The sequence below is a fragment of the Halichoerus grypus genome, chromosome 10 (genome assembly GCF_964656455.1).
Source record: "Halichoerus grypus chromosome 10, mHalGry1.hap1.1, whole genome shotgun sequence".
NCBI lineage: Eukaryota > Metazoa > Chordata > Mammalia > Carnivora > Phocidae > Halichoerus > Halichoerus grypus.
Window position 1 is genome coordinate 36,576,297 of NC_135721.1, and position 24,011 is coordinate 36,600,307.

At 43.7% G+C, this 24,011-nt stretch overlaps 1 protein-coding gene across 3 annotated transcripts; it reads left to right on the top strand.

The window, feature by feature from the left end:
- The first annotated feature begins 5,969 nt into the window (after positions 1-5,969).
- On the top strand, positions 5,970-22,320 carry SLC20A1 (solute carrier family 20 member 1). 3 transcript variants are annotated; one of them, XM_036103815.1, is made up of 11 exons: positions 5,970-6,222; positions 6,684-7,308; positions 7,454-7,594; positions 7,778-7,863; positions 12,983-13,079; positions 15,554-15,673; positions 17,306-17,449; positions 17,573-18,131; positions 19,188-19,373; positions 20,139-20,223; positions 21,357-22,320. In XM_036103815.1, the coding sequence occupies exons 2-11, from the start codon at positions 6,963-6,965 to the stop codon at positions 21,516-21,518; spliced, it is 1,926 nt and encodes a 641-aa protein (XP_035959708.1). In that variant the 5' UTR covers positions 5,970-6,222; positions 6,684-6,962; the 3' UTR covers positions 21,519-22,320. The 3 variants fall into 3 exon arrangements, with proteins under 3 accessions (XP_035959708.1, XP_035959709.1, XP_035959707.1); XM_036103814.2 differs by having other exon boundaries at positions 5,971-6,222; positions 17,180-17,449; XM_036103816.1 differs by lacking the exon at positions 7,454-7,594 and having other exon boundaries at positions 17,180-17,449.
- The last annotated feature ends 1,691 nt before the right edge of the window (positions 22,321-24,011 follow it).

The following is a 24,011-nucleotide window of genomic DNA, read 5'->3' on the forward strand; positions in this document are numbered from 1 at the left end:
ATGGATTTGCCCACTGAAAACGAAGAAACTGGGTTCTGCTCAGATCCTCAGTCTCCCATGAGGCAGCTTCCACCAGCTGAAGCCCTTCTTTGAGTCCCCAACACCTGAATTTCTGGACCTTCCTAGGCTCTGATCTCTCCCCCAAGACAGACAGCTTTTTCTTCAGCTTCACCCACGGGGCCCTGTGGGGTTCTTCTTGGCCAGCTTTCTCTTGCTGAGGTGATTTGAAGACTGAGGGGCCCTGAGCCAGCTGAGGGGGGAGCCTATGGAGAGCAGGAGGCGGGGCAGTGTGGGGGTAGACTCTGGGATGAGTGACCTGGCACTCTCTTGGGCCCTGGAAATGTTCGCTGAGAGAACAATAATAAGGGTGTACTGGAAAAGGAGCCGTGTGAGCTGGGTACAGGAGTGGGAGGTCTGGCGGGGGATAGAAGGTTGACTTTGCCTCCTTGGCTGTTTTGTCTGTGGCCAGACCTCAGTGTGAAGTTCTAGATGTAAGAAGGAGTTTGTGTTTTGTGAGGGCTGGTCAATCTTGTTGATCTGCCAGATCTAAGGCGAATTATTTGTTGAATGAATGAACGAACAAATGAAGAGCTAGGGGAAGCGACACAGTGCCTGGAGCCCTTACCCTCTACCTCGTCCTTGGAATGGCTATGTGGATGACTCACGTCCTGCTGCCCACTCACTTTCTCAGCCCAAAACCACATGTCCTGGGGTGTGGTGGCAGTGAGCTGACCTCCTTCCCCCCTTCTGCCACAGGATCTTCATGACATACAGTTCCTGAGTTTCCAGCAAGTTGCCTTTCCTCCCTGCTTTCCCGAGAAGAGCTGAGAAATTTGGGCCTTGGAGAAAATGGAGTCCCAGTTTAGGTCTCCAGAGAGAGGTGTTTCTGAAGAAGTGTTCAAAAACACTGGGCTGTCCTGAAAGCTGGCTCGAAGGAGAACTAGAGACTTCAGAACCATTTCAAGCTCTAAGAACTATACTTTTGCCCCCTCTGTCTGGGTCCTAGGCCCCATCACACCCAAATGTATGAACTCAAAACCAAGGAGAGACCAGGCGATGAGCAGTCAGGAGGAGGCACATAAAGTCTGGAGTGGGTGGCCCTGTCCTCCACTCCTTGGGTGGGCAGAGGAATGGACCGACCCATTTGCCTGAGGCAACCAAAATCTGGCTCTTTATTGCTGAGGGACACACTGGCCTGAGACGGGTCTCAACCAGTGTCTCCACATCAGAGCTTGGCTGTCTGGGTGCTTGGAAGCACCCTTCCGCTACACTCCGTCTCTGTCTGGAACTTTCCCTGGACCTGCTGGGCAGAGCCATGGACACTGGGTGCCCAGTCCTATTTGATGGGGAATGAGGAAATGTTTGAAGGCAGTGGCCAGCCATTATCCACAGCAGGTGGGAAGGTGCTGGTGGTGATGGTGATCCGTGGTCCTTACTTTATTATTATTTATTATTCATTCATTCACTTATTATCATTATCAATTTATTTATTCTGAACCTATTACCTGTAGGAATTGACTACAGGTGGGTGCAAGATAGATTTCCTTTCTTTTTTTTTTTTATTTTTTTTTTTAAAGATTTTATTTATTTATTTGACAGAGAGAGACACAGCGAGAGAGGGAACACAAGCAGGGGGAGTGGGGGAGGGAGAAGCAGGCTTCCCGCGGAACAGGGAGCCCGATGCGGGGCTCGATCCCAGGACCCTGGGATCATGACCTGAGCCGAAGGCAGACGCTTAACGACTGAGCCACCCAGGCGCCCCTTTAAAGATTTTATTTATTTATTTGACAGAGAGAGACACAGCAAGAGAGGGAACACAAGCAGGGGGAGTGGGAGAAGCAGGCTTCCTGCAGAGCCGGGAGCCCGATGCGGGGCTCGATCCCAGGACCCTGGGATCATGACCTGAGCCGAAGGCAGACACTTGACGACCGAGCCACCCAGGCACCCCTAGATTTCCTTTCTTGAGAAGTCTCAAGAGAATGGAGTTTTCAGTAACTCTGAAACATGGTCAGGCTACTGCCTCGACTTTATTTCTGGAGAGAACCTGTGCCCTTGGCTTCCTGCCTCTTCTTATTCTGGGGAAACTGGGGACAGTCTTGGAGTCAGGTCTCCTAGAAATGCCCTTTCCCTTCCAACAGGACTTGAGGAGGCTTAAAATGCAGGCAGTAAAAGCAACAGAATTAATAAAAATAAGGAGGAAAGAAGGGGGAAGTAAACGTGTTAACTTAAGTGCAAATAAGAGTTAACACCTAAGGGCATTCCATTTGCCTCTGCACTTACTGACAGCCAGGGAAGAAGCACCTACAAGCTCACAGTTTGTTAGGTTCTTTACTGGTTTACCTGTTCCTTCATTCTCTGTGCCTCAATTTGTCTGTAAAATAAGGTATATCAACTAGAGGTTTATGGAGAGCTTCCCATGAGATGATACACACAGACCACCTGAAACAATGCTTGCCACATTGTAAACATTTAATCCCAACCCTAGATATTACAACCTCATTCATTTGTGACTGTAGCCAAGTGGAAGGGAGTGGTGGGTAGAAGGGAGGTGTTTTTCCTTTATTCAAAGGTTCCTACCTTCTCTTTCCTGCTCCATTCAAGTCCTAATGGACAGCCTCTGAAATTGCCTCTGATCCTAGTCTGGCTCCACAATGTTCCCATTCCCACTGTAGTCTCTGCCCCTCCAAGTAGATTATTTCCAGGATGCTTACTTCCTGCTCATTGAACAGTGACCTCAGATGCACTTCCTTGACTGCAAGCCTCTCAGGCTCAGGAAGTGCAAAAGTGGTGTTGCCTCCTTTTGTCCCACTTCGGCAGGTCTGGAGGGGCTGGTGGGTCTGCTTTCCCAGCTCTCAGAAGCTTAACTCCATCAGGTTAGGGAGAGATGGAGACATCTCCAAGAAAACTCCAAACCCATGGTGCCCAAGGTGATGTTTAGCAGCATGTAGTAGGCTTTCTCTGTCCTTTAATGATGAGGATGGGTGAGGGACCCTTGGGCTTGCGAGCTCAGTGATAGTGACCCTGATCTACCAAAGATCCTACGGGCAGTCGGGGCCTGCGCCAGGCCCAGGCCTCCCACTCCCAGGCCAGTGAGCCCACCATGTGTCCTCTGCCACACACTGCCCCTCCCCCTCTGGCAGCAGGTTCCAGTTTTATGTGGCCCCTCATTTTCTATGAGCAGTGCGAGAAGTCTGAATGAGCTCTTGGCCCAGATGGCAGCTCTGACAGCTGACATACACATAGTAGGCCTTCAGCAGTTGAATAAAGAGAGTATGAATGCCTAAGTAGTGTCAGCCACGTGTGAGAACTTTAGAAGAGTTTTATATACCTTGAGTCCTCACAATGGCCCTATAGAGTAGGGACTCTCAACATCTCCCCTTTACAGATGAAGAAAATAAGGCAGAGAATTTATTTGTCCTTGGTCACATGACTAGTGAATAGCAGAATAGGTAGTTTGGCTTTATAGTCTGTGTGTTTAACCACCAGACCAAATGGCCTCACTCAGATCCTAGAGAGTGTGCACCAACACCTTGACTCTAACAGAGAGATGTTATCCTTAGGATCTCTGTCTTCTTTCCCAAGTTCAGCGATAAGGTCGGAACCAGTGCCATTTGTGTATGACTTGGCGGTCTTCCTACCTCCTCTTTCCATTTTTAGCGCACTGTAACTTCTCTTACAGGCAGAGTCCTACCTCTCCTCCCCCCTGGCAGGATGAAGGCATCAGGACCAAGCAACTCCAGGTCTCTAAGGGCTGTACCCCACTGATGCTCTCTCCACTGGTGAGGTGGTCAGGACCCACCCCAATCCCCAACTTCTCCCTCCTTGTAGCCTGGTTGGCAGAGGCACCCTGTTGTCCTAAGGAGGAAGGACAGGACCAGCCTAAAGATGTTGATGGAATTCACCTGTAATGCAAGGGGAAGTCTCTGAATCTCTGCCCCAGGGCTCTCCGACTCCCTGCAAACCCATCCCAAGGGCCTGGGCTGCGCTCTCTTACCCTGATGGCTACTCACCGTGGCTGCCCCACCCCCTGACTCAGAGGTTGTCCAGTTAAGTATCTGCGAACTTAAAGGGCTAATACCACTGACCAGAAAAAGTATGTCCATGGACAAAAAGAAACAAAAACAAAAACAAAACACACATGCTGTGACAAGTCCTAAGCAATTCCCTTACAAACAATTGCTTTGAAAATTATTGTTTTTAAAATTTTATTATTTTTTAAATTCAAATATAATTAACATACAGTGTTATATCAGTTTTAGGTGTATGATGATTCAACAATTCATCACTCAGTACTCATCATGGTAAGTGTACTCTTAATCCCCTTCACCTATTTCACACACATCTCCCCCAACCCAAAATCATCGTTTTAAAATGGCAGAACACTAAGGACCTTTAACATTTAACAGATCAGTCCTTTTATTCAATTTTTTCATAACCTTGGAATGAATTGAAGGAGGAGGGAGGAACACATTTTAAGGTGCCAGAATTACATCAGAATTGCATTCTAGGGTCATTGCTCCCAGACATGAACTTTCTGCTTCAGACATGACCTTGGGACCTAGAGCTTTGTAAGTTACTCACAGAACTCCATCAGATGTTCTAGATAGGTCAGAGAATACTCATGTGCAGTTTAAGCCTCCATAGATGTCCCAGACAGAGCAATGATTTACAGGATCTTTGCTTCTGCTCTTCAGTGCCCTGCTACTAGAGATGGCAAAAAGGTGGAAAGGACTCTAGAACATTCTAAGCCTGGTAAGTATTTCTGGTTGAAATGCTTCAATCTCACTACAACCCTGACAAGAAAGCACGACTTTAATCTCCCGGCATGATTAGTTTTGATCTTAAGCTGCACAATAGAATAAATGCCCCCAAATGTGCAGAGCAAATCTTATTAACGTCAAAACTATATTATACACCCTGTAGGAGACCAGAAATCAATGTTTACATCAAAAGAATACGAAAGCTTCTCGGATGCACAGAGACCGTCCCCTTCCACCCTTTCCTGCATCCTAAAACAGGTATTTTTACATTAAGAGCAAACCGGAAATTAGCATTCTGTGCCTACTGAGTGCTGGTCACATTCGCGTACGTTAATTTAAGTCCTGCCACAAAGCAGGTACTGATTGTTAACATTTTACATTAGTGACAATGCAGTCTGAGAGATCTGGAATTTGCTCAAGGTGACACACTGCAGCAAGTAGGAGTCAGGACTTGAATCCGAAGCAGTGTCCTTCCTCCCGCACCACAGCCACGACGTAGAAAACGCAGGTCTACAGGAAATTAATGACCCACAGCCTTCCTGAGGCTCTGCGCCATAAACGGGGAGACAACCTGGTTCTCGTGACTCTTCAGTCTTTCTGTTTTCACCCAAGTGCATGACTGCGGGAGCAAACCGACCACGTGAGCCTTCTCCCTCCCCCGGCGAGGGCCAGTGCCTGTCTGGCCAAGGGCAAGTCACAGGTGCGACAACGTGCCAGGACTGGATCCGGAGCCCGAGGGCTCGAGCTCTCCCGCAGCGTCACTGGACGGACGGGAGGGGAACTCGGCCAGGTGTGGCCTCTGGACGCGGCAGGTCACTAGTGCGCTCAAAGGCAGGCTGGAGAAGCGGTCAGCACTGTGAAACGGGGCCCGCGAGATAGGGGGACTAGGAACGACCTTGGTCGCGGCCTCTAAAACCCCGCATGACGACCTCCGGCGGCAGCGCTAGGGTCCCCCACGGTCTCCACCAGTAACTAACCGGTGCGGCGAGACTCTACACAGACGCCAGGGCGAGGCTGCAGAGTGGGGGCTAGCCCTCCCCACGTGGACAAGCTCCCGTCTGGGGGCGTGGCCGCCGGCGTGAGTCCGGCCAATGAGCGCCGCCGTCGGGCTCACCCGGTTGGGCACGCCGGCCGGTGGGGGCTGCGCCATCCCGGGGGCGGGGCTCTGGGGCCGGGGCGAGGCGCGGCGGGTCACGCGGGTCGCGGCGCCGGGCTATAAGTAGCGGCCGGCGGCGTGTACCGCCAGAGTGATGGCTGCCGGCGCGGGCTGCGTGCTTGCTCTTCTCGGCCGCTGAGGGGCCCGCGGGTGCTTCCAGGGTGGGTCGCTAAGCCCCGCCGAGCCGTCCCCGGAGCCTCCGCCCCGGGCCGTCTCCTCGTCGACCACAGGTGCGTGCGTCCGTGGCTCCAACCCACCGCCGCAGCCTGCACCTCTCGTCTCCCGCTCGGCCCTTCGTTTCCTCTGGTGAGTGGTGGCGCCACCTTGGATAAGGCTTTCTTCTCCCCGGGGCCAGGCGCCGACGTCGTGGCGCCGGAGGCGGTCGGTTGGGTCGGTGCGGGCGGTGCGGCGAGATTCTGGCTTCGTTTCTGTTCGCCTCCCTCCCCCACCCCGCCCGCCCGCGGGCCTTTTTGGCGGTCCCCGGGCGGCGCGCGCGCGCGGGAACGGCCCTTTTCCGGTTTTCGTGGGGAGGGCGCGCGCGGGCGGGCGGCGGCGGCGGGCGGGGGGGCGCAGGCTGGGCGCGCGCCGGCCGAGGAGGTTCCCGGCGCCACGTGCCCACCGCCTCGCGAGCCCTGCTCGGGGCGGGGGACGGTGGGCTGCGGGCGGAGGACAAGGCCGGGTTCCCCAGCCGCGTGGGCCAGCGCGGGGTGCCGCACGCGCCCCCCAAGGGCTCGCTGTTATTGTTGTTTTCTTCCCCCTCCCCCCAGGATGAACTTGCGTCCTTTCTCTTCTCCGCCATGGAATTCTCCTTGCTTTTAGCCCTCCAGAGCCAAAGAAACCCCAGACAACAGATGCCCATACGCAGCGTATAGCAGTAACTCCCCAGCTCGGTTTCTGTGCCGTAGTTTACAGTATTTAATTTTATATAATATATATTATTTATTATAGCATTTTTGATACCTCATATTCTGTTTACACATCTTGAAAGCCGCTCAGTAATTCTCTTATAATTAAAAAAAAAAACAAACAAACCACTAGTCTAGAGAATGGAATCTACCGTGACAACGCTGCCTACCAGTACTTTTGCTGCTACTGCTGCTTCTGGTCCATTGGTGGACTACCTATGGATGCTGATCCTGGGCTTCATTATTGCATTTGTCTTGGCATTCTCCGTGGGAGCCAATGATGTAGCAAATTCGTTTGGTACAGCGGTGGGCTCAGGTGTAGTGACCCTCAAGCAAGCCTGCATCCTAGCGAGTATCTTTGAAACCGTGGGCTCTGTCCTACTGGGGGCCAAAGTGAGCGAAACAATCAGGAAGGGCTTAATCGACGTGGAGATGTACAATTCGACCCAACAGCTGTTGATGGCCGGCTCCGTCAGTGCGATGTTTGGTAAGTTCTTTCTATGTATGCTCCTTAGTGGCGGGTGAGCAAATGGGTAGTTCCGTTCCTGTGCCCTCCCTTTCAGATTTTCTTCTTCAGAATGCAGTGCATTCCTAAGAATTTTGCCATTTAATAAAACTTGCCTGTGTTTCAGGTTCTGCTGTGTGGCAACTAGTGGCTTCGTTTTTGAAGCTTCCCATTTCTGGAACCCATTGTATTGTTGGTGCAACCATTGGTTTCTCCCTTGTGGCAAAGGGGCAGGAGGGTGTCAAGTGGTCTGAACTGATAAAAATTGGTATGTTTAATTCTAAATGGTTTTTAAATTTTTATTCTTGTCATGTGCTACCATGGCATTATATGAAATATATGGTGTAAAATAGAAAATTTTGAAGATAGAATATTAAAATTTAAGGTTTTTTTTTTTTGGGTTTCTGATTTTCATTAATAGACATTTTTTTTTTATTGTGTTCTGTTCCAGTGATGTCTTGGTTCATCTCTCCACTGCTTTCTGGTATTATGTCTGGAATTTTATTCTTCCTTGTTCGTGCATTCATCCTCCGTAAGGTAATCTTTCTCTCCCCTCTTTTATGACCTTTGATGGGTCATACTCACGTGGTATTCAGACTGTTAGCATTCTTCCAGATGTGATTGGTGTGGCCTTAGAAAGTTAAAAAATTTATGTTCTGTATATCTCTTGTATGTTGCTGAGTTCTCTGAAAGAAACAAATTTTCAATAACCAAGAACGAATGCATTCAGGAAGGAAAAATTGAATGAGTACTACGGTGTGCCAAGAAATAGGAGAGGCTGGGAATGAGAAAAGGAAATTTATTCAGGGTGGCTTTGTACAGGTGTTTGCTGATTACTGCTTTACCTAAACCATCATATGCAGACCAGTTTGACTTATAAGCCTGGGGTTCAATAAGTCACAATGTCTCTTGTGGCTTTTTTTTTAGCTGATAGTTAAATTGAGTAGTTTGGGTCTCCACGTAGTTACTTCTGTAGTGCTGATTATCATAACCAGTTTATAAGCTTCTAGGTGGGGACTCTACCTCTCACAGTGACTTGACTCTAATTTCTTAGGTAAAAAGAGCCAGTAAAGGTAGTTTTTGTTTTGTTTTGTTTTTCTTGGCAAAAAAAAGGTTTCCAGACAGTCATTTAATTTCCTGTCCCATTTGAAAATCCCTTTTGAGTGACCCAATAGCATTTCTTTTATCAAGAAGTCTGATGCTGGCTCCAAAATAAATGTAGACAACAAGGGATGTTGTCATTGGACTGAGTTACTTACTGAGTAAGAATAAATGCATTTTTCTCAGGAAACAAAGTTGTCCTTTTTCTGAGGGGACTGGCTCTTAACGGTCCATTGTAAGTTCTTAAAAATGCTCCTAAATGGTAGAAATCAGAGTGAACGGAGATAGGTAGCTTAATCGCAAGGGTTAAGAATATATTCAGACCCACTTGTTTGGTCTAGTTGTAAGCTTCTGTAGGGAAGGATTTGTACCTCTGTAGAAATACCGTTGATTCATTAATCACTTTTCCTCTGACCTGAGTCTGGCAGAATATAGCACTTGAAAATTTGAAACATCTATAGGTTGATTATAATTTGAGAGTAAATAGTTCATTGTTACTACTAATGGCCTTGAAGTTTGGTATGGTTGTACTTAGCATACAGGTATGATGAGCACCTACCTCCCAATCCCCAGAACTGTTGTAGCATATGATAACATGATGCTTAGATTTGAGGTGTACCGGTAGTCACTGATCAGATTTTTCAGTCTTCTTATTAGAGCCATATAGCTTGCTCCATACCAGAGAACCAGAAGAATTAATAGGATCCCCTGTTAGGGATTCCTGCTTTATAAAAGTTTACATTGGGTCTTTGTTGATTACTGGGAAGCAGATTGTTCTGATTCTGGAGAGGCTTTGTGTGTCTCAAGACAAAACAAACTTGTCTTCTTTCTTGGAGGGGGAATGGTGGTGCTCTGAAGTGTGAGGAGGGATTTTTAGTGCCCAGAATCTCTGATTTGAGAAATGCATGGGCAGGTATTTTTTACCCACAGTTGAGAACTTAAGTTAAATATATTAACTTCTTAACTATATATTCTTTATGTGGGAATGAGGATGGACATGATTAAGAATGATTGGAATTGTGTTTATTTTTTTTTAAGATTTTATTTACTTATTTGACAGAGAGATAGCGAGAGCAGGAACACAAGCAGGGGGAGTGGGAGAGGGAGAAGCAGGCTTCCTGCCGAGCAGGGAGCCCGATGCGGGACTCGATCCCAGGACCCTGAGATCATGACCGGAGCCGAAGGCAGACACTTAACGACTGAGCCACCCAGGCACCCTGGAATTGTGTTTAAAACAATACTGACTTTGAGAACCTTCTTGACCTCCAAACCCCCCTTTCCTCCCTATGACCCATATATATCCTTGTGCCCAATCTATCAGTGAGTCTTTAGGTGATGAATGTGAATAGTTCTGGTTACCTTAGGTTTTAAATCTCAAGAAGACATCCTTATACTGGTAATCTTTGGGGGTCCTGGCTGTTAAAGTCTGAATATTTGATCATTAAGATGCTTTCCAACGTAAGATTCTGTTTTGGAAATTAACATTAAAATTTCTTTTTAAAAATTTTCTGTTTTCTCAATGTCTGTTTCAAGGGTATTGGGTGGTCTAGTAGGAAAAACCAGAGTGGAGGTGAGGTACTTCCCTTTTAAGGACTGGGGACAATAAACAAGGAATAGGGGATAAGGGAAAGTTTTCCTGTTGGGTATTTAAATGCTAGTTAGAGAAAACAGGTCCCTCTGCTTTCTCCCTTTTGTTAGGAATCACATTAAATCTAGGACATCTTTTCAAACTCAAGAGGAGCCTTTTTCTTTAGACAAAGGTTTATGGGAACATCCAGTATGTAAACAATGGACTATTGTGGTTAAAGATGGGGAGTTATGAAGACCCCCCTTTCACATCTCACATAACTGGATGGTGAGATATTACATTATTTCCAGGTAAAGATTCAAGTGTGTGTTACATGGGTCATACAGTAATAAAAATTTTATGAAGTTAGCCTTGGTTACCTCTTGCGAGTGACTGAGAGGAGTCTGGAGGGAGTTAAAGGGAGAACACAGTTTGTTTTATTCCCCCCTGGCTGATTTATGAACTTAGCCTTTTTTTAGCCTATGAGCCTGTATTTCTTTCTTTCTTTCTTTTTTTAAAGATTTTATTTATTTATTTGATAGAACGCGAGCTGGGGGAAAGGGAGAGGCAGACTCCCCGCTGAGCAGGGAGCCCCACTAAATCCCAGGACCCTGGGATCATGACCTGAGCCGAAGGCAAATGCTTAACAGACTGAGCCACCCAGGCGCCCCTGAGCCTGTATTTCATAATAAACCATTAGTAGCATCATTCATTCCCTACCTTCCCCCCAACTAATTAATTATTGGTTACCTTCAGGGAATACATAATTGGGCTATACAGAAAAATAAAAACATAAGCTACTTCCTCCCAACTCTAATTAGCTTGATTTGATACCATATTACCAAATAGTATTTGAAAATCTGTTAAAGAGAAGTCCCTATATAATGTTTATAGAACCCTAATGGGTTTTGATTTTGGGGAGGATCTTAAAACCATGGATAGTTCTTAGAAGAAAAATACATATATGCATCAGGTTTATAACTTTATTGACTGCCCTTGGAGTGTGACACACGCTGTAGTTATTCCGGGATGCTTAACAGTTTCTGGGTGTAGAATATAGTTCCTAGGCATAAGCTATTGTTTTTATTTTAGCTATTTCTCTTTGTGTAGTGTTTATTTATTTATTTATTTATTTATTTATTTATTTATTTTAAAGATTTTATTTATTTATTTGACAGATAGAGACATAGCGAGAGAGGGAACACAAGCAGGGGCAGTGGGAGAAGGAGAAGCAGGCTTCCCGCCGAGCAGGGAGCCTGATGCGGGGCTCGATCCCAGGACCCTGGGATCATGAGCTGAGCTGAAGGCAGACGTTTAACGACTGAGCCACCCAGGCACCCCTGTGTAGTGTTTATTTATTTGTATATTTATATATTATATATTTAAAGTATAGCTAAAATTCAAAGTGGTTTTCAGTGAGGGCTCATCTCTACTGATTTGGAATGGCATCTTCTGTTGTGTGCATCTTCAGCCACTGCCTCCTTCTTCCCAATGAATTGATTGTCTGTGAAGCTGTATTTATTTATTTATATTTTAAAAGATTTTATTTTTAAGTAATCTCTGTGCCCAGTGTAGGGCTCAGATTCACAACCAAGGTCAAGAGTCACGTGCTCCACCGACTGAGCCAGCCATGTACCCCTAGTCAGAAACTCCAGAATCACTTTGGGTCTTTCTCTTCTTTCTCAAGATTTTCTTTTGGATTGTGATCAAGACAGCATTAAACCTTTAGGGTAATAGCTTCATAGTTTAGTCTTCCCTGTATACTCAAATCTGTGTTCTCTTTAAGTGTTTGACTTCGATGTTTTCCTGTAGAATTAATACATATTTGTTGTAAGTGCAACTCTTCTTATTTCCAGTTACACTGGCCTTTGCAGTTCCTTAACCATCTGGAGTTTTTGCACTTGCTGGTATCTCTGTCTGGAATACAACACCCCCTCCCCCGCCCCCCCCCCCCCCCCCCGCAGGTGGCTTGCTTTTTTTTCCACCCTTAGGAATGCACGTGGCTTGTTGGCTTACCACATTTGTGTCTGTGTTCCACTGATACTCCGCAGTGTACCCCTCCTTCCGTCACTGCCCCTTACCCTCCTTTATTTTCTTCATAGTATTTATTGCTACTTTTTTCTGTACTAGAATGTAAATGTCAGTTCTCTGAGGCCAGGAACTTTGTCTCATTCATTCCCACGTTTTAGGGCCCACAGTAGTGTTTGGCACAGTCGTTGAATGAGGAGGTGACTTAGTGTACAGTTGATTTTTATCTTAGCACTTTGGTAAATTATTAATAATGACATATTTATTGATGTCTAGAAAAGATGGTTGTTGCAGGTAAATTCTGCATGTTTTGGTTTTAAGAAATCTTTCCAGGGGTGCCTGGGTGGCTCAGTGGTTAGGCGTCTGCCTTCGGCTCAGGTCATGGTCCCAGGGTCCTGGGATTGAGCCCTGCATCGGGCTCCCTGCTCAGCGGGAAGCCTGCTTCTCCCTCTCCCACTCCCCCTGCTTATGTTCCTGCTCTCGCTGTCTCTCTGTCAAATAAATAAATAAAATCTTAAAAAAAAAAAAAAATCTTTGCAGACATGGTGAGAAATGTCCTAACATCTCATAATCCATTTCTTGACATCTTTTACAAATGTACATCTCAGATGTATGCTCAGATTTACATCTGGACATCAGATACCTTAGAACACTGGGTGATAAAACTGATTAATTGGGACATTACCAGTCACTGGGATAGGTAGCCTTGTTAGAAATAGCAAACCCCTCCCCCCCACAAAATAATAATAAACCAAACACAAACTTAAATTCAGGTAGATGTAAAAGATGAGATCAGCCTTAGTAGGGAGACTTCCAGGAACAAGGCCAACTGGGCTTTTCCTACTGCTTGGAGACCATTAACTGGCACTGTAATTCCCGAACCTGCCCTTTTACAAGGTTCTATGGAAATGAATTAACTTCAACACCTTTTAAGGTATTGATCTTAATGATCTTTTACAGGCAGATCCAGTTCCTAATGGTTTGCGAGCTTTGCCAGTTTTCTATGCCTGCACAGTTGGAATAAACCTTTTTTCCATCATGTATACTGGAGCACCTTGTAAGTACATATCAAAATATTTAAATGTGAATTTAAAGTTGTTTATAAAACTTGCATTAAATGCCCAATTTACCCCTTTTTGCTTTACAGGGCTGAAATCTCCTAGAAGGTGGCTGGCCTGCGCCCATTTCAGAAGGCTGCAGGCTAGTGTATGCTGAGTTAACCTAGATAGTTTTTCAACCAAAGAGACCTGCTCAGATTCTAAATCACTACAGACCTTTACTCTTTAGTCTTCACAGGATCCACCGATAATATGACCCTTCTCCCTCCCTTTCTCCTATCTATGCTAAAAATACTGGAAGTGATATTGACCTCAACTACTGACTACTGAAGAGTCATTAGTTATATTTGGTCTTCAATAATCAGTCATTTAGGACTGGTTTGCTGGATATTCTCATTTTTCTCTCCCAAATGGAGCTACCTTTGTTTCTAAGCACTAAATTTACTTCCCTGAATCTGCTTGAATGAGAAGAGTTGGGATGTTTAACAACTGGTCTAAGTGCACTTGGAAGAAGAACTCATGCAGCTAAGAGGAAAAATAATTTGAGGATATAAAGATTGAAATGATTGCTTTTATTTTGGGACTAAGGCAAAGCATGGATTAAATTATGATACGTGTTCAATTTAACAACTGAAAAAGATCAATCACTTGTAACTTACAGGACAGTACATGCTTTGATCAGTTCAGTTTTGCTATCTAGGGTCATTTGACTTGATGGTCAAGTGAGTGGCTTTTGATCTTTTGACTGTGACCTACCGGAAAAAATACATTGTACATTGCTGCCCAAGACACCCATGTAGAGAAAGAGAGAGGAAGGAAAACCAGAATAGTATGTTGAAGCTATTTACCCTTACTGTGTGCTGTGCACTCATATTTTCAGATAATTCTCTTTAGTTTTTAATGTTCATTGGGGCCCACTAAATTGATTACTTTTCTGACTAATGGATTGTAACTTGCTTCTTAAACTTCACTGAAGTAGTAAGTCACTGACCAAAAATGGAATTAGCTAAGTATTTATAACCTAGTCTTTATTCTTGGAATAATTAGGAAGGAAAATGGACACCTTTATGAGAATATTGATCTTACTTAGGGGATACCAGACCCCTTGCTAAATGGTACAGGCAAAGAAAAGCATGCATGCTACATTTTTGTTCTATTTTAAATTGAGTTGTTTCTTTGTGCTAAACCTCACAGGAGAGGCTCTAAGCACTGTTTTATCTGGTAGCAGCAAAGCTCATAGTTCAGTGAAATTAGAAACTGAAACTTTCAATCATTTTTGAAAAAGGAACTTGGGATATTTTTGTTCTGTTCTTTGTGGATCATTTACCAGAAAAATTTCCCCTTCTTGTTTCCCCTTTTTGACCTGGAACACAGGCAAATTTAAATTGTAATAGAGATTGATTAAATTTCATATATATTTTAGTTTGTGTGACTAAATACATGGCTAGAATTGATAGGAATTAAAATGGAAAGATTTGTAGTCACTATAGAACTTTAGTTTTGAAGGGACCACAATTTATATGTGATTTTTAAATATTAATCATTGGGGGGACAATAGATTTTCCATTTTATAAGTAATTTAGTTCCTAATCAGAATAAAGCAAAAGAACTGCAGGTAGCCAAGCTATTCTTGGATGAACTATAGATCATTATAACCTCTTTTAGGCTCAAATAGAATTCTATAGTGCTTTGCTTCAGTCATTAGTCTAGGCTAGTGGCTTGGAGCCTGTTGGCATTTAAATGATAAGCAGATGAGGACTGATACTAATGATCCCAGAGCCAGGTGAAAAGTAGGCAAGTCTCTAAGATACGGCTTGTTAATGAAATTACCACTAAACTATGTTCTTTTTGTGAAAGATAGCCCTTTGAACTATTCTTACTTTTTGATAATATTCTGGTTTTCTGTATCTAGTTTGATAATGTCGCTTAAGAGATAATCTTGTTAAAGGATTTTACTGGAGGGTAATACAATGGATGTGATAACTTCCACAGAGAATTCTGTCAGTATGACATATACGACTCTTGGGGCCCCTTTCTTTTTTAACATCAAAATCTGTATGTGCAAACATAATGTGTGGCAGCTACCATCTGGAGGCTTAGGGAGTGGAAGGTTTCCACTTTTTCATAGCTAGTTGCAGATCCTCAGAGTATAGTTGATCCTTATTATCTTCTAAGTAAAGAAAGGAAAACTCGTTTTTGAAGGAGCTTGGGAGACTTTAATCTAATCTAGCAGGTGTGGACAGTGGGCCAGAGGGGTGGAGGTGTGGGTTTCAGATGACCATGGGATTTTTCTCCCCTCCTGAATTTGTGTAGTTATGAGCACAATAAAAACCCTGTGGACCTAAGGCTGGCAGCAGTTATAAAGGGTGATGGGCTGGCTTGGGGAACCCCAGAGTCCCCAGAGGAGGGTTTACACATTGTTGCAGGGGGCTGTTGCCCTGGGGTTTTCAAGATGCACCATTTTATCTCCTAGTGCTGGGCTTTGACAAACTTCCTCTGTGGGGCACCATCCTCATCTCGGTGGGATGTGCAGTTTTCTGTGCCCTTATCGTCTGGTTCTTTGTATGTCCCAGGATGAAGAGAAAAATCGAACGTAAGTAACAAATTGTAGCAGAACATTTTAACTAGCAATGTGCTTGTTTTTTCTTGTGTGATCACTAAATAAAAACCCACTATTTGGATAGATTGGCAAAGTCAAAAATTTAAATGAGATTTCAGGAGATGGGTTTATTGTCCGAACTATGTTTTTATTGACTTGACCTGGGACCTACTCATAAGGAATAGTTGACATATGCTGGGGACAAACTGGTCATTCAATCTACTTTTTACTGTATCAGTTGCTGGTGACAGAAATACAGAGAGAAGTAGCTTAACATTAATTGGAAGTGTGAGGATATCTTAATGTGTAATAGGGGGTAGGTACAAAATATTTTCAAGGAGAAAACTTTATCCTAACTACTTCTGTGTGTGTTACTTCAGATTTAGACACGCAAAGCTAAGTCACATGTTTATATCTGACTTTAGATTTAATTCTCAGAATTGTCGCACAAATTCTAGAGGTAGATATTTTCCAGTGTTAATATGAAGGAGTCATTTAGACCATTACTACACACAGCAGTAGAGTGTAATTAAATACAGGATAAATTTCGTTAGTATCAGTCTTATTTAAATCTTGTATTTGTTTCCTTACTGGCTTGAGATCTGTTCAAGTGATCTTTTTCTGCCCTTTTCATCTGCAAATGCTTGGTTAGTGATTTCAAGTTTGTCATTGGGAAGTGGAGGGATGCACATACTGCTGGGCACTAGGAAGAGTGCTGCGTCATGCAGCTGCACTGAGCCCTCTCTGAGAGGCTCTAGTCTGTGCTAGTCTGCTTGTGCCGTGCGCACAGTGGGAATGAGGCTTGCATGACATCCTGACCTCGTTTTTCCCCCAGTCTGGAAGAAGAGGAGACAAGTCTTGCTAATGTTTTATGGTTCTACTCTATAGCATGGTTGTGCTACCTGAATGAACGTGTAAACGTACTGGGCATTGGTAGACTGGGCAGAAGATATTCCTGCCTAGGCAGGCATTTAGCACCATAAGGCAGAGCGTTAAAGTGAATCTCTGTTTTACAGAGGTGGGAATTCAAGTTGTCATCTTTAGTCTTGAACTCCTGGACTGGAATTTGGGGGCATTCCTTTTTTAAAAAGAACATGAATTATTAGATGCAGTGTAAATTTTCAATTTGTCCACCTCATGCTTTTTGGGTACCTTTCACCTCAGAATGGGTCAGCAGGGAGCTAGGAATAGTTTTTATCCTTGTAAAATCAAAATCTTTGTTTTATAAAGGAGAAGAATATACAACAGAGCCCATAAAGCCTAAAATATTTTACTGTCTGGCCCTTTACTGAAAAAGTTTGTGACTTCTGAAGCATTGCTGATTTCTTCCCAAAGGAAGGATACGAGATACGCCAAGTGAAGCAGACAGGGAAAATTATCCTGAATTTTCACCAAAATATATTACTTTGAGATGGATTTTTTTTGAGATGGGGAGACGGGAGATGTGGAATGAGTTAGTTGGGTCAAAACCAAACCAAAAAAAAACCCCCTTTTTTCTAGGAGAAATAAAGTCTAGTCCTTCTGAAAGCCCTTTAATGGAAAAAAAGAATAGCTTGAAAGAAGAGCACGAAGAAACAAAGTTGTCTCTCAGCGATATTGAAACCAGGAATCCTGTTTCTGAGGTAGGGTCTGCCACTGTACCACTCCGGGCTGTGGTGGAGGAGAGAACAGTCTCGTTCAAACTTGGAGACTTGGAGGAAGCTCCAGAGCGAGAGAGGCTTCCCAGCGTGGATCTGAAAGAGGAAACCAGCATAGATAGCACCATGAATGGTGAGTGGAGTTTCTTCAGTGGGGAAGATAAGAGTTTGACTTTGTTACCTATACTGGGGAGGAGGCTCACTGTTTGGACCTGATGCTGTTTGTTTTTAATGTTACTGTTTTGGTCTTGGCCAGGGGCAGTGCAGTTGCCTAATGGGAACCTTGTTCAGTTCAATCAAGCCGTCAGTAACCAGATAAACTCCAGTGGGCACTATCAGTATCACACCGTGCATAAAGATTCTGGCTTGTACAAAGAGCTCCTCCATAAATTACATCTTGCCAAGGTGGGGGACTGCATGGGAGACTCTGGCGACAAACCCTTGAGGCGCAATAATAGCTATACTTCCTACACCATGGCAATTTGTGGCATGCCTCTGGATTCATTCCGTGCCAAAGAAGGTGAACAGAAAGGTGAAGAAATGGAGAAGCTGACATGGCCTAATGCAGACAGCAAGAAGCGAATTCGAATGGACAGTTACACCAGTTACTGCAATGCTGTGTCTGACATTCACTCGGCATCTGAGATGGACATGAGTGTCAAGGCAGAGATGGGTCTGGGTGACAGAAAAGGAAGTAGCGGCTCTCTAGAAGAATGGTATGACCAGGATAAACCAGAGGTGTCTCTCCTCTTCCAGTTCCTGCAGATCCTTACAGCCTGCTTTGGGTCATTTGCCCATGGTGGAAATGATGTCAGGTCAGTTGACTTGGAATCACAGCATCACGCTTTCTATTTTTGTATCACCTTATCCCTTTTATAAGGCTGTGCTTGTGGCTTTGGTACCATACCGCCCCGTGGGACACGGATAAGCTAGAGAGGGTGAGGTAATAGCAGTTATGGACTTAATAAAACAGGCAGTAAAATGTGTTTTATAAGGGTGCCTGACTGGCTTAGTCGGTAGAGCACACCACTCTTGATCTCACTTGTAAGTTTGAGCCCCATGTTGGGTGTAGAGATTACTTAACATCTTTAAAAAAAAAAAGAAAGTTTTTTTTTTCCTTTAGATTACAAAGAATGTTTTTGTTTTTGTTTTTTGTTTTTTTAAAGATTTTATTTATTTATTTGACAGAGAGACAGCGAGAGAGGGAACACAAGCAGGGGGAGTGGGAGAGGGAGAAGCAGGCTTCCCGCGGAGCAGGGAGCCCGATGTGGGGCTCGATCCCAGGACCCCGGGACCATGACCCGAGTGGAAGGCAGACGCTTAACAACTAGCCACCCAGGTGCCCCAAAGAATGTTTCTGTAGATGAGAAACACAGATATTCTTCATGGAGAGGTCTTGTCAATCAAGATAGGATCCGTTTCTGTGATAGTAAATTCGGTGAATACTGAGATGAAAAGCTTAAAAATGACTGCCCTAGGGAATGAATTTGGAGGTTGTTGGCTGTAGTTCTGTCGTTTGTAAACTGGTCATTGGAACCAGAGTTGTTCTAGGCTACCTGTTGGATGATAGGCCACCAAATGCATGGGATTCTTCTCTGAGAGCAGCTTTCATTTTCTTCTGCTATGTATGTTGGGGTCCCATTTATTTCTTTTGAAAGGACTGTTTGCTAAATGAGCTTGACAGCTTTGCTTTAAATAATCTAGTAGGTCTCATGGAACACTACATCTAAAACTAAAGATGTAATGTATGGTGATTAACATAACAATAAAAAAATTGAAAAAAATAATCTAGCAGATCATTTAGCAAACTGGATCTTGCCAAGTTCTAGTTCTGCCTGAAAAATCATCTTTGTCCTCTTTTTTTCTTTCAGCAATGCCATCGGTCCTCTGGTTGCTTTGTATCTGGTTTATGACACAGGAGATGTTTCTTCAAAAGTAGCAACACCAATATGGCTTCTGCTCTATGGTGGAGTTGGTATTTGTATTGGTCTGTGGGTTTGGGGAAGGAGAGTTATCCAGACCATGGGGAAAGATCTGACACCAATCACACCTTCTAGGTAAGTTGGTAAAGCAGGTCTTAGGCTAATGCTCATTTTCTTAGGATACATAATACTGTGTAGTGTTATCACACAAAATCTTTAGCTAATGTAACCCAAGCTTGTATGAGGTCCTGATGTTACTCTCATTATTGTGAACTTTTTCGATTTTACATATTGTCTGGCCCTTAAACATAATTTTGGTCAAATATTCATCTCCAGTGGTCTCTTAATAATGTAACTTTTCTGAGAAAGGTGTGTGTGTGGAGTGAGTAGCTCTGTGTACTTGTCCTTTATTTGTCTTTACTTGAGAGCTAAGACTGATGTTTATTAAATTCTTCCAGATAGAAGTGCAAACTTTAATAATGGGCTTCTAGGAACCCTTAAAACCTCAAAAATGTTAGAGAAGAGGGAAGAGAGCCTGATTTAAATTAGATTTCAGGGGCGCCTGGGTGGCTCAGATGGTTACGCGTCTGCCTTCGGCTCATGATCTCCAGATCCTGGGATCCAGCCCCACATTGCGTTCCCTGCTCAGTGGGGAGTCCGCTGCTCCCTCTCCCTCTGCCTCTTCCCAGCCCTCCACTTGTGCTCTCTCTCTCTCAAATGAATAATGAATGAATAAAATCTTAGAAGAATAGATTTCAGGAGCTACAGCAAATTAAAGATGTTAGGTTAGTGTCAGGTTTTGTCACCGAGTAGAGCACAGTAAGATTGTGTTAACTTTGAGGTAATGTTAGCTTATAAAACAGCTTCCATTCTTGACAAGTAATCTTTTTATGTCTACAGTGGCTTCAGTATTGAACTGGCATCTGCCCTCACGGTGGTAATTGCATCAAATATTGGTCTTCCCATCAGTACAACACATTGTAAAGTAAGTGTAATGTATATGTGCTGTGTCTATTGAATGGTTCTAGTAATATGGAGAAGTTTTTTGTTTGTTTTTTTAAGTGTGGTAACTGTAGTTTAGAAAGTTTTATGCAGTTGGAGTCCTGAAGAGTTCACAAATTTAGGACAAATGACTACAGTAATGTAAAGGCTTACAGTTTACAATTCCTTGGGTCTAGTACTCTTTTTTAAAAAAATTTTTTATTGTTATGTTAATCCCCATACATTACATCATTAGTTTTTGATGCAGTGTTCCATGATTCATTGTTTGTGTATAACACCCAGTGCTCCATGCAGAACGTGCCCTCCTCAATACCCATCACCAGGCTAACCCTTCCTCCCACCCCCCTCCCCTGTAGAACCCTCAGTTTGTTTTTCAGAGTCCATCGTCTCTCATGGTTCGTCTCCCCCTCCGATTTCCCCCCCTTCATTCTTCTCCTCCTGCTAGTATCTTTCTAGTACTCTTATTATTTAAGCCAATACTGTATGTTCTCCCTAAATGATGGCAAAAGTCCTTTTACACATAGTTAGCCTGTCTGTGAGGCTTGTTGGGCTGTTGAAGGGCAGCGTTATTTATAGAAGGCGTATATTCATAGCCTCAGAATTGAAGTACGGAGAATCTTAATCTTGTTGAATTCTGAAGTTGCTTGATGTCCATGTAATAACTAGAAAAAAAAAACTGGCTTCCTTAAGGCAATTTAAGTTGGTTCATCATGGAGCCTGTGAATCATCCTTTTTCTTCTAGGGTATCTCCAGGTGATTGGCTATGAGGTTTAATAACTGTCCTCCTCTAAAATGATGTTTGGAAAACCTGAAACTTCAAGTAATTTATTAAAACAGTTCATTATTAAAGCAGTTGATTAAAATTCCAGTAGCTCAGGAGAGAGAAAGCAGATGTTGTTCTCGTATTTTACCCCAGTTAGCACAGATGTAGTGATTGGATTTTTACATTGCCTTCATCTTCCCATGAGTGATCTGCTTCTTATCCTGTTACAAACCATCTTTCATGGAATCAGTCTCATCAGCTGTTGGGCTCCTTACCTACATAAGATCATGGGTCTGTTACCAAAATACTATTGGCCTTTACTAACCAGTTTCCTTGATCCCTTTCTCTGCTAGGTGGGCTCTGTTGTATCTGTTGGCTGGCTCCGATCCAAAAAGGCTGTTGACTGGCGACTCTTCCGCAACATTTTTATGGCCTGGTTTGTTACCGTCCCCATTTCTGGCGTTATCAGTGCTGCTATTATGGCAGTCTTCAAATATGTCATCCTCAGAGCGTGAAGCTGTTTGAGATTAAAATTCGTGTCGATGTTTGGGGCCACCTTACACATTCCTGCTCCTTTGAAGAAGGATCACAGTGTTACAGAAGACTGACAAGAGTCTTTTTAAAGTTTGGGAGCTGTGGGAGGGAAGTGTTACTTGTGCTATAATTGCTTTTGTGCTAAATATGACTTGTCTCAAAATTAGCTATGTAAAATAGCCAGGTTTCCACTGGTTCCTATTGAGGTCCCTTTTCCTTCTGGGCTGTGAATTCCTGTACATAATTCTCTACTTTTTGTATCAGGCTTCAATTCCATTATGTTTTAATGTTGTCTCCGAAGATAACTTGTGATTTTTTTTTTTTTTTAAACAACCATTCAGAGCCATTTGACGCAGTGTGCTCTGCTTTGGTGGTTTCACCAGCTTCTGCCCTAACATGCACAGGGACTGAACAACAAACATAACCGAAGCTTCCCTTGTAGTCTCTTAGAGGAATAGAGCCATTTGTACTCTGCCCTCCCGTCGGTAGTGGCAGGTTCCATTGGCATATGTGGGAACTTCTTACAGGGACGAGGTTCTTTGGACACAGTGAAAATTTAAGTTAGTAGTAACTTCTTTGCCAGCAGTTCATTGACTATTATTGCTAAAAAGAAGTAGGAAGAAAAAGCCTTCTGGCATTCTTGGTTATTTCTTTACGATTTCTGGCAGTGTGGGATGGATGAATGGAGTGGAATATGAACTTTGGGCAAGTTAAATGGGACAGCCTTCCATGTTCATCTGTCTACCTCTTAACTGAATAAAAAAGCCTACAATTTTTAGAAAATTTCGTTCTCATGGTTTTTGTTCATATTTGAAGCATCTGGGCTCCAAATCAATTAGCCCTGTGCCATTCTTACGAGAGTATCTTAAATAACTACCGACCCACTTAAACTTCCCCACTCCTCCCTGTTAAGTTTCTTGTGATCCCAGAATATACATGACTTAACTCCATAAGTACTGTTGTAGCTGTTTGGCATTTTTCCTTGTAATAGCACAGCCTAGACACTTCCACATTAGCATGTATAAGTGTATTCATTGTTTGACAGCCACAAAGTTTTCCTGTTTGAATGGACTGTTTTACCAGATCCTTACTTAGAATGTTCCTCGCTTTGCTATTATGAAGGATGTTAAGACGGGTGGGGTGTATATGTGTGTGGCTAGCTCAACTTACTTAATTCTCAGTGTTGGGTTCTTCAGTCTTGACCCATTATCTCGTTTACCCTTGATCAGAACAGTTAATGAAAAGTGCATTGCTTTGCAAACTAGGTAGATGATTACTGTTCTGAGAGTTGTGTTTTAGGAAGATGCTTTTAGAAGCCACACTGTACCACATAAAGCTATGCCTGCCTGACCTATGCCTGAGAGAGATTAGATCACTGGTTGGGTACATGCCATAGACTTGCTCAGGCGGTGTTCACCATTTAAGGTCAGGTACTGTGCTAAGCTTTTTATATACATTTAATCCTCAAGACCTCTTCGAATAGGTCTTTACCCCCCTCTTACAGGTGATAGACCCAGCCTGGGGAGTTGTATCTTTCCCAGTACTACATCTTAGCAGAGAGTGGACATCAGTTGTAGCCTTTGGGGCTGGCTGAAAGTAGCCTTGTGATTTTTTTTTTTTTTTTGAGGAAGGAGGGAGGGGGCTCTGTATGGTAAAGGAGAACTTAGTATTAATCCCCGGACTGAAGGTTTTGGAGGAGACGCTCTTGAGTTTCGGTATTGGTTTCCTTTCCTGATGCTATGTGTCCTCACACAAGCCTCGATCCTGTCTTCCCTGTGATTAAATGAATAGTAACCCGCCTCAACATTTCCGCCTTGGCTTGGGAGAAAACAGCTGAGAAAATACTTGAATCAAGGATGTGTTTCTCTAGGAAGAGCAGCTAGATGTGGGGAAGAGGAACCCCAAGAGCTAAGAAGAGACCAGAGGGGGTTTGTATTTCCATATATAGTAATACCTACCACAGGCTGGGGATACGTTCTCTGGAGAGCTTTGGTCTATGTTTCTTGGGCATAGAGGTTGCTTTTTTTTAAACAAGTTTTTGAAATCAAGGTTACATGTGTACATGTTAAGGAGTCCTGTGACTCAACAAGGCTTATAACAGAAATGGGTCTCCCACCACCATTTCTCCCTTTCCTGATGCTGTGACACAGTCCTTGTGGTATTTATCCCAGTGTTGCTGAATGCTATACATTTGTGCAACTACTTGGCCCTTCCAGCTTTTGGCTCTTGACTTCCCATAGTGGAAAATGATGTGTAGTTTTAGTCATCTTCAACTTTTACCATACACTGACCCTAACCTCCCACTTTCACTGTATAATTGGGTCTTAATTTTGCTAAGATAATATTCATAGTATTTAAAAGTTATTACTGAGTTGCTGAGTCTTAACAGTTAATATACTGTAATCACTTTTCTTGTACAACTTTTTTTTTAAAGATTTTATTTATTTGACAAGCACAGTGAGAGAGGGAACACA